Raw genomic sequence first — 10,961 nt, 5'->3', positions numbered from 1 at the left:
AAATCAACATAATATCAACATAAATTCAAATTTGTAATATTATAATAATTCAAAATTATTATTTATATTTTTTACCAATACCAAAATCAACACCATGTCAACACTATATCAACATAAGATCAACATTGTAACATTACAATAATTTAACATCATTATTGTCTTCACCGATGCTAAAATCAACAAAATATCAACCGAAAATCAACACCATATCAATATTGTAACATTACAATAATGCAACATCATTATATGTTTTCTTTCCCGATGCTATCATATCATTATGTAGTCTCAACTTAATTTAATTTAATTTTTTTAGTTTATTTCACAGACAATATTATCTTAGTTGTCAATGTAAAAAAAAATCAGTTGATATCAACATAAAGTCAACATAAAATCAACAACACTGTAACATTATAATAATTAAGCAATTAATCATCATCAACAAATCGTTCTGCAGAAAAACGCAGAAACACAAGAAAAATGCATAAATAACAGAATTTTATTCCATAAAATCATAAAATTATTCTACATTACATGAAATGAGTATTAGATTCTTTAAAGATAATCTTTATACATGTTTAATGGTGAAAACAACAATATAAAATAAACAAATTACAGATCTGAAAATGAAAAAAAAAAAAGAATTAAAAACTTCAGATCTGAAATCAAAATGATAAAAGAAAGATGGCGGGGCGGAGGCGAAACAGCGGAGGCAAAACGGCAAAAATGGAACGGCGCCGGAGGCGGATTGGTGCGAAGAACAAATCCGAGATTTGTGTGGAAGGTGAATTGAAAGAGAAAGGAGAGAGAAAATAATTGTAATTATGAGAGTTTGTGTTATTAGGGTTTTATTTATATGGATGGTATAAAAGTAATAATTTCTCCCTTGCATGATAGTTTTAAAATGTCAAATATGTGTTGGTATAAAAGTAAATCAAACATGATTGTTGGTTATTTGAGTAAAAAACCCAAAAAGCTTGGGTAATTTTTAACCCAACCCATTTTAGCAAAATATTTTGGGCTAAAATGGGGTTATAAGAATGAGCCAATGGATGAAATCAAGTTCAAACAAATTTCAATTTGAAGAGTATTTGAATTTTTAAAATAATATTTATAAGTTGTATAATTTATTTTTTTTTAAAAAAAATTTCCATAAATTATTTTTTTCAATGAATTTTTTTCCGAAAATTCATTTTTTTCCGGAAATTTATTTTTTCAAAAATTTATTTTTTTCTGGAAAAATATTTTTTTCCGAAAATTTATTTTTTCCCGGAAAATATTTGTTTCTGAAAAGTAATTTTCTTTAAAAAAAAATCAATTTGATTTTTTTTATTTTGTACTTTTTATCTCAAATATAGATTTCAAGTATCTTACTTTCTATTTTGGGTAATTTTGGGTTTTCATGACCCAACCCAACGCAAAATTACCCAAACCAAAACTGCCCAAACCCAAAGAAGCTCATCCAAACCCGCCCAAAAACACCCATTTGCCACCTCTAGTTTTAATTAATTAGGATTAATTAAGATTTTAATTAAAGTTAATTAGAATTAAATATGACTAATTAGATTAAATAATCCATCTCAATCTCTTTTGTGACAGAAGGGTTTTTTGACCGATTTTCGTTACTATCAGTGTTTTTGATTCTCTATGACGAACTTAGACCATTTTGATATTTCGTGACAAGTTGAGGCTTTGAGAGAATGAGTTTAGTCTTTGTTCGTTACTATTTTATATTCATCCTTTTTTCTTTTGTCACTTGTGATTTTTGCATTTTTTAGCTAATTAGAATTAAGTTTAATTAATTAGATCAAATTATCCCTCTCTTTTGGTGCCGGAAGGGTGTTTTTACTGATTTTCGTTGTTATTAGTATTTTTTTGAATCCGTTTAGCCAACTTAGACTATTTTGATATTTCGTGCCAAGTTGGGGTGAATTTAGCCTTTGTTGGTCACTAATTTGTATCGAACAAAGGATCTCTTTACCCCTCAACTTGGTGAAAAGTATCAAAAACATCAAAATTAACAAAATGAGTTTACTGTTACCCTGGACTTGGTAAAATCGGTACAAAACCCCCTCCCCACTTAAGAGAGTGAGATACACTCTCCGGTTTTAATAGTGGTTTCGATTTTTTTTAAGGTGGTTTTTGATAGAAAAAGGTTCAAAATGGTCCTAATTTTTTTAAAACATTTTAAATTAATACATAATCAATAAAAAAACAATTTAATCCCTTTAATTTAAAACTTTATATAACAAATTAACCCCTAAATTTTATATATTTGACAAACTAACTCCCAAACTAAATTTTTAATAGAAATATTAAATTTTTTAAATTTTTAACAATTTTTTTTTTAAAACCTAAACAGGCCCATGGGTCTTGATGAACAGACCCATGGGTCTTGATGAACAGACCCATGGGTCTTGATGAACAGACCCATGAGTTTGTTCATTAAAAACTTGATGGAAAATCTGTGTTCATCAAATTGATGAACATACCCACGTAAAACCCCCCTCCCCACTCTCACTTAAGAGAGTGAGATTCATTCTCCGGTTTTGATAGTGGTTTCGGTTTTTTTAAGGTGGTTTTTGATAAAAAAAAAGGTTCAAAATGATCCTAATTTTTTAAAACATTTTAAATTAATACCTAATCATTTAAAAAAAACAATTTAATCCCTTTAATTTAAAACTTTATATAACAAATTAACGCTTAAATTTTATATATAAGACAAACTAACTCCCAAACTAAATTTTCAATAGAAATATTAAAACTTTTAAATTTTTAACCAAAAAAATTTATTTTTAAAAAAAAATTAAATTGGCCCATGATTTTGATGAATAGACCAATGGGTCTTGATAAATAGACCCATGAGTCTGTTCATCAAAAACTTGATGAACAAACCCTCGTGGGTCTGTTCATCAATTTGATAAAACATTTTGTTCATTAAAAGATGAACAGTTTATTTCACGATGGCTCTGTTCATCTTTTGATGAACAAATCGTTCATCAAAACGATGAACAGATCTAGATGGTTCTGTTCATCATGTTCCTCGTCAAAACGAGGAGCGGATATGTCCTCGTTTTGGCAAGGAGCAGAGCTGCTGCTCCTCATATGAGAAGAGGAGCACCAGCTCCCTTCTCCGGCTAGCCGGAGTTGTGAAAAAAAATAAAAAAATTTCAAAAAAAGTCTAAAAAAGATCCTAGGTTAATTAGAATTTAATTATGATGAATTAAATATTTAATTTTGAGTAATTATAGTAAATAATGATTAATTAGAAACTCACTCTCCATTTAAGGTGACACGTCAGCATATGGGTGTTTTTGTACCGGTTCTGTCAAGTTCAGGATAAAAGTGATCAGGTATTTCTATTTTGGACGTTTTGATAGTTGTGCCAAGTTTGGGGGTAAAATGATCCTTTGTTCAATTTGCATCTATCCCTCTTTCTTTTGTTACTTTGTATTTTTTTTTTTTTTTTTGAGAATTTTATTTTGCATTTTTTGGTTGGAAGAATTTGCATTCATTTCGCTAATGACGCCGGTAACCTTCCGTCGCCTGCTCACCTCCACTTTCCACAACTCAAAACCTCTCCGTTCACCACCGTCACCGCTCTGTCTCCGCTTTATCTCCTCTTCACCCAACACTCAAAACCCCCAACTCTCCCCAGCAGAACACTCTCCTAACCTCCCAATCAGAACCCGAACCAAAACCCCACTCGAAACCCAGTTCGAAACCTGGACCCAAAACCTCAAACCCGGCTTCACTCCCGCCGACGTCACCACCGCCCTCCGTGCACAATCAGACCCCGATCTCGCCTTCGACATATTCCGCTGGACCGCCCAGCAACGCAATTACAAGCACAGCCATCTCACATACTTCACCATCATCAAAATCCTCACTGACGGCAAGCGTTTTCGCCACGCCGAAACCCTAGTCGAAGAGGTAATTGCGGGGGCTTGCGAAATGGATGTGCATCTGTTCAATTCCATGATTCGTTTCTGTTGTAGTCGAAAATTACTGTTTAATCGCGCATTTGATGTTTATAAAAAAATGGCGAAATCGGATGATTGTAAGCCTACTCTTGAGAGCTATGCAATGCTGTTGAATGCTTTGCTTAGGAGGTTTAATAAGTTACATGTTTGTTATGTGTATTTACATGCTGTTAAGTCATTGACAAAGCAAATGAAAGCCTTTGGTGTGATTCCTGATACTTATACTTTGAATATGATTATTAAGGCGTTTTCTATGTGTCGTGAAGTCGATGAGGCGATTAGGGTTTTTCGTGAAATGGGGTTGTATGGATGTGAGCCGAATGCGTATACTTATGGGTATATTGTAAAAGGGTTGTGTGAGAAAGGACGGGTGGGTCAGGGTTTAGGGTTTTATAAGGAAATGAAGAAGAAAGAATTGGTGCCTTCCGGGGGTGTTTATATGGTTTTGGTTTGTAGTCTTGCGATGGATTTGAAGTTTGGTGAGGCGATTGAGATTGTGTTTGATATGTTGGGGAATTCGATGTCGCCTGATTTGTTGACTTATAAGACTGTTTTAGAAGGGTTTTGTGGAGAAGGGAAGAGCGACGAAGCTTTTGAGTTACTTGAGGAGTTTAGAAAGAGGGATTTGCTGATGAGCCAGAAGAGTTATAAGACTTTGTTGAATGCTCTGCATTTTGGTAATCGAGATTAGAGTTTCATTCTCTATTTGATGAGTTCATTCGCTTGTTTGTCGATTTGAATTTTTTTGGATTTGAGTTACTGTACGACAAGCAGAATGTGGAGATTCAGTTGAATTGGATGCAGCATCCTTTGTTTACCAGCTGCCGGATGTATATTAATGTTTGACAGAAACTCGATATGGTCGTCTGAGTACGCCAGAATCGATTTGTAACTGCTCTGGCTAACAGATGCTGGACATATGAATTTTTGGGGATAGTGCCGTAGAAAGTGCAGGTAGCTGGCGGGCGGTGCTTTACCCTTATATGCGAGCTTAATGTTGCCATCAAATGGTGCTTCAGATAGGTTGCGGTGTTGAAGTTCATGAAGATTCAAATGAGCTTAAACCACAGTGGGGAGGAGATTGGATTTGTTACATCAGTGATGAATTGTAATGGCAGTGAATAACAAAAACTTTCTCTGCAATCGAAAGACCTGTGTTGCACTGAAATTTTTCAATTCATATGTTTATGCATTTCATTTTTTTTTTCTTGAAATGTATATGAAATTCCGAAACTCTTTATGTATAATTTTTATAAAAATGTCTTTCTGCCGTTTTTCATTTTGGTTGTTTGATAAGTTTTATTTATATGCGGAATAGCGGGAGGCACTGTCAACTGCATTTGTGGGCTAACTTGTTTTGAGTTTCTCTTGTAAGATTTTGAAGTTGAACACTGCATCGAACTAAGGTTACAGTGTAATGAAGTTGAATTTCAGACTGCACCAATTGAACTAGGGGTGAAACATCACGTTTGCTCTGAGAGTTTGATGGGTACTGTTAAATCAGAATTGGAAACTTGATTGGAGCTAGATTGAGCTTCATTATTTAAACTTGAGACACACTCAATAAAATATCAAAATTTTCATATTCAATCTGATTATTACATAGAAACTAATACCTCAAATTTGAGTTTCAATAATACCCTAATAACAGAATTGAGGTTATGTAAAAATCCATTAATAAAATAGTACTCCATCCTGTAGGCTGCAGGCTTTTAGATCCATAGTCGATGATTATAATGTGTTAAGACAATAAATTAGTAATAATGAATTTATTAATGATTATATGAGTTGTACTTTAAGATCCATAGTCCACGTTGAATTTTGGACAATTTTCTTACTCCCCAAATTGTGGTGTAAGGAAGAGTGAAACAATTTTAATGATCTAATAAATATCTATGACTATTTTATCCTTATTTCAACTACCACTTTCACCAACTATTTTTTTTGTTCATTTCATTCCTACCCAGCACATAACAACACAGCTTATTTCTTCTTTATTTTCTTTGATTCCTCACACCTTCATAAGATATGTATTGCTATTTTATTAATCTTTTAATTGTTATAAAAATGTTTGTTTATTAATTTTATTGCCGTGATTATTTGTTTAATTATTGTTGTTGTCTTATTATTATTATTTTGTGTATCCATATATTTATATTTTTTGTAATTTTTTTTTATACTTTTGTGGTTTTTATTAAAAAAAATTGTTGAGAAATTTTTTAGTAGGCTAATTGTTTGTGTTTTATAAACAGATTATTTTATACTTACATTTTATTATTTGTGATTTGTGATTTTATTATATTTTACATGTATAATTTTTTTATAGAATGAATGTTATGTTTATTATAATTTTTATTGTTATATAATTATGACAAAAAAAAAACAATCAATTGGTTAACAATTTTTCTTAAATTTATAGCAAACAACAAAAAGGATAGATATGTAATTAGAGTATCTAACTTTCCTTTCCATTACACTCCTTTATAATTCTCTTAACAAATAAAGGAAAGGTAAATATTTACACTTCCCTTCCTTCCCTGCACATACCCTTCTTTTTTTCTATTGTTCATTTCATTACCTTTTATATTTTTTAGGCCTTCCTGAAGCAAGTTTCCCGTAAGGTGGAAAAATAGTCTGATTTTTCCATTATAATGGATGATACTGATATTGATTCCGTTTCTGGTCATTAAGAAAGAAAAACACAATAAGTATACAAAGAATATACATATGGTATACAAAAAAATTGAAAACGATAATAAAAGCAACGTAAGATGTACCAATATACAACAAATATACAAAAAGTATACAACGACACTGTACACAAGATTGTACCAATAGAGAATTTTAATATCTGAAAGAATACACAAAGTATATATAAAGTATATAACAAAACTGTAAACAATAGAAAAAAAACATTGAAAACAATAATAAAAGCAATGCAAGATGTACCAATATACAACAAATATACAAAAAGTATAAAACAACACTGTACACAAGATGTACCAATTAGGGGTGAGCAGAAACCGAACCAAACCGTGAAACCGGACCGAACCGAACCAAAATTCAGTGTGGTTCTCGGGTATTTGAGGATTGCGGATTGGTTTGGTTTTATATTAGGGGAAGTTTGGATTTCGGTTAATGATTTGGTTTGAGGGTTTCAGAAACCGAACAGACCGAATAACCGAACCAACCGAATATACCTAAACTACGTCGTTTTAACCCTTACCCTAATATGCCCTAAAACGGCAGCGCAACACTCAACATATATAAACTCCGTTAAAAAATTCTAACCCTAAACTATTTGATCCCCTTATTTCCTATGCGCAACCTCTCTCTCTCTCTCGATTCTCTCTCAAAAACGCTCTGAAAACCCTAACCCTCGAACCCTAATTCTCTCTATTCTCTCACTTTCTCACTGATTGAACCTTAGATATTACACAATACAATCTTCGTTTAGTCCTAATCCATTTTCATCAACTATTTTGTGCTTTGAATCGAAGGAAATGAAGGATTTAAACCTTCGATTCGATTGAAAAAGAGATTAATCTGATAATCTCTTAAAGTCTCACTATCTTACTGAGTTTATCAAAGATTATGTGAGTATAGCTTCGATTATCCTCTATTGTAGAGGTTTAATTTCACTTTTATTTTTTAGGGTTTTGATTTCTGCCCTATTTGATAATAATTTTTTCCCTTTTCATGTTCAAAACGTGGGATTAATTGATTTGCATGCGATTATCAGGTAAATAATTGATATCCATTTTTCAGTTTATTCCAGTTCTTATATCTGTTATGATTTTTTCATTTAATCTGTAACTGATTGGTTTCTTTCTTTCTTTCATTCCATGTTCTGAACTGGGGATTTCTGGAAACCCTTTTGGCTTTGGCTTTGATTTTACAAGAGCAGGTAATTAGTATTTAGGGTTTTAATTTTTCAGATTGTTGTTTATGTTCTTAATATATGAATGTAAACTGACAAATTGTTCTGTTGTTTTGTCTTCTTGGCATGTTTCTGAAAACGTTAAAAGATTCACTCACTTAGTGAATGAGTGAATCTTTTGTGGTGGAAGCCCCTGGACCCTTTGAATCACTCACTAAGTGAATGAGTGATCAAATCTGAGATTGAGACCCACTTGATCCAAAACCTAAATACTAATTTGCTTACCTGCTGTTTGGTTTGCATCTACTGGTATGTTCTTCATTCCTTGTAATCTTGATGTATTGAAATGTTGGTTTCTATATGTTGGTTTGGCAATTTTTGTTTGTTGATGCCTCAATATGAGATTGGTTTGTTTCTTGACGCCTCACTAGTTTTGTATATACATGGTCTATTGGTCTGTGCTTCACTGTAATTGTTGTTTGATGAATCAAATGGTAAAAACCTAAAATTTAAAGTGGTTGGAAGCTAGTTACTGGCATGTTGTTTCATGTTTTTTGATGCCTTTGCAATTGTTATATGCAAATCTTTGGTCCTGTATCTCACTGTTATTCATTTATGATGAATCAAATGGTAAAAACTTGAAAATTTAAAGTGGTTTGGAAGCTATTTATTTGCACTCTAAGTCTGTAAATGATTTTTTGATTAAATGCCATTCTTTTCTCACACAGATGTCGAACCTTGAGCAACTTGGAGTTGCTGGTGTTGGTGTTGAGGGGGTTGTTGGCTCATCTCCTGAGTTACCCCCTTCTACTCAGCAGCATCAACATGTTGCTGTTGGTGAGGGCTCATCTGATCCTTCTCAGCAGCAACAAGAAGTTGATAATCCTGATGCTATTGGAGCTAAACCAGTTGATAAAAAACGTAAGCAAGTTAGTGTTAGATCTAAAGTTTGGGATCACTTTGAGCGCATTGTTGATGAAAATGGAAAATTAATCTTGTCTAATGCTTGTATTGTGCAAAGACTTATTACTCTGATACTAAAATTAATGGGACTTCTACCCTGAGATCCCATATTCTGTCATGCCTTAAGAACCCTCATAGTAAAGATACCAGACAAGCCTTGTTAACTCTACAACATGTTGATGCATGTCCTGCTGAAAATGAGGGGAAGGGACAATTGGGGACTTGGAAATTTAATCAGGAAGACATTAGGAAAGCACTGTCTTATATGTTAATCATTGATGAGCTACCTTTTAAGTTTGTTGAGGGTATGGGGCTTAAGAAACTAATGAGTGTTGCATGCCCTAGGTTTCATATTCCTTCTAGATGGACTGTTAACCGAGATCGCTATCAAATGTTTCTTGATGAAAGGTTGAATTTGAAAAATACTTTGAAAAGTGGAAGCCAAAGAGTTAGTATCACAACAGACACATGGACTAGTATTCAACATGTTAGTTATATGTGTGTTACTTGCCATTGGATAGATAATGATTGGCTGCTTCATAAAAGAATCATTAATCTTGTACCTGTTTGTGGGCATAAAGGGGATTACATAAGTAAAACACTTGAAAATTGCTTGCTAGGCTGGGGTCTTAAAAATGTTTTCACAGTGACTATGGATAATGCTGGTAATAATAACACTGCAATTGCTGCATTTAAGAAAAAATTGATTTCTTGGGGGACTGATGTGTCAAGATGTGAATATTTGCATATGAGATGTATTGCACATATCATTAATTTGGTTGTATCTGATGGCTTGAAAGAAATGAGTAGCTCTGTTAAGAAAGTTAGAGATTATGTCCGTTACATTAGGAACAGTCCATCTAGACTTAAAAAATTTAAAGACCTTATTGCTGATGCTAAACTTGGCACCAAAAAGTCCCTCTGTCTTGATGTGGCAACCAGGTGGAACTCCACTTACCTTATGCTTGACACTGCTTGCTTATTTCAGTCTGTTTTTGAGAGTTATGAAGCATCTGATGAGAATTTTAGGTCTGATATGATTGAAAGCATTCCTAATTTTTTTGATTGGGAAACTGTTAAGAAATTTGCAACTTGTCTATCTTATTTCTATGTCACAATATTAAGAATTTCTAGTTCTTTGTATGTTACATCCAACATGCATTTTCAAGAAATTTGTGACCTTTCTATTATGTTGGATGAAATGCTTGTTAATGAGGACATAGAAATTGTGCAAATGGGCAGAAAAATGAGGGATAAGTTTAACAAATACTGGGGTGATCCTCAGAAGATGAATGTTCTGATTATTTTTTTCACATGTCTTTGATCCTACCAACAAAATGAAACATCTGATGTTTGCTTTATCTAGTTTATTTGGTTCTGATTAAGGTCCAAAATTGTTTGAAACTGTGAATGATAAGTTAACAAGTCTGTTTCTTGAGTATCGAAAGGCCTCTGTGAATGCTACTTCATCTGCATATGTTAGTCTTAGTCAATCTGCAGAGGGTGTTTCTGCTCAAACAACAGTCCTGCCACCACCTGCAAAGAAACATATGTCCCTTATGAAGGCCAAATTTGATATTCAGAATAAGAGTATAGAAAGTGGTAGTAGGAAATCTGAGCTGGAAGTGTATCTGAGTGAAGCTACGGTTGAGAATGATGATGCATTCAATATTTTGAAGTGGTGGAAGCTAAACTCAGGGAGATTTCCAATCCTTTCGAGGATGGCTCGAGATATTCTTGTTGTCCCTATCTCTACTATTGCCTCTGAATCAGCTTTCAGTACTTCTGGAAGAGTACGGGACTGCTTTAGGAGTTCTTTAACTCCAAGATTGGTGGAAGCGCTGGTGTGCACTCAGGATTGGCTTAGAGCAGAATCTTTCCCTTTGGTGATTGAAGAGTGCCTGGATGAATTGGAACCATTTGAGCAAGGTTATGTGCTTCAACTTTGCTTTTTTTTTTAATTAATGAAATGTTTTCTTTATTTGCTTCAAATATCTAATAATAGAATCTGCTGTGTTTGTTCTTATTGCAGAGTTGCCCAACTAAGAAGTTGGACTCTTGCTGCTTTTTGTTTTTGTGTGGCAACTTGGTGTGGAAGCCAATTTTTGCTGATGTTGCCTAATGCTGCCTGTTGCTAA

At 33.2% G+C, this 10,961-nt stretch overlaps 1 protein-coding gene across 1 annotated transcript; it reads left to right on the top strand.

The window, feature by feature from the left end:
- The first annotated feature begins 3,448 nt into the window (after positions 1–3,448).
- LOC126657814 (pentatricopeptide repeat-containing protein At3g25210, mitochondrial) lies at positions 3,449–5,259 on the top strand. Its single transcript, XM_050352597.2, has one exon. It carries the CDS (start codon positions 3,520–3,522, stop codon positions 4,669–4,671), a length of 1,152 nt encoding a protein of 383 aa, XP_050208554.1. The 5' UTR covers positions 3,449–3,519; the 3' UTR covers positions 4,672–5,259.
- The last annotated feature ends 5,702 nt before the right edge of the window (positions 5,260–10,961 follow it).

Source organism: Mercurialis annua, linkage group LG7 (genome assembly GCF_937616625.2).
Source record: "Mercurialis annua linkage group LG7, ddMerAnnu1.2, whole genome shotgun sequence".
Taxonomy (NCBI): domain Eukaryota; kingdom Viridiplantae; phylum Streptophyta; class Magnoliopsida; order Malpighiales; family Euphorbiaceae; genus Mercurialis; species Mercurialis annua.
The sequence above is the reverse complement of the archived record's forward strand: the minus strand, read 5'-3'. Positions and strand labels throughout refer to the sequence as shown.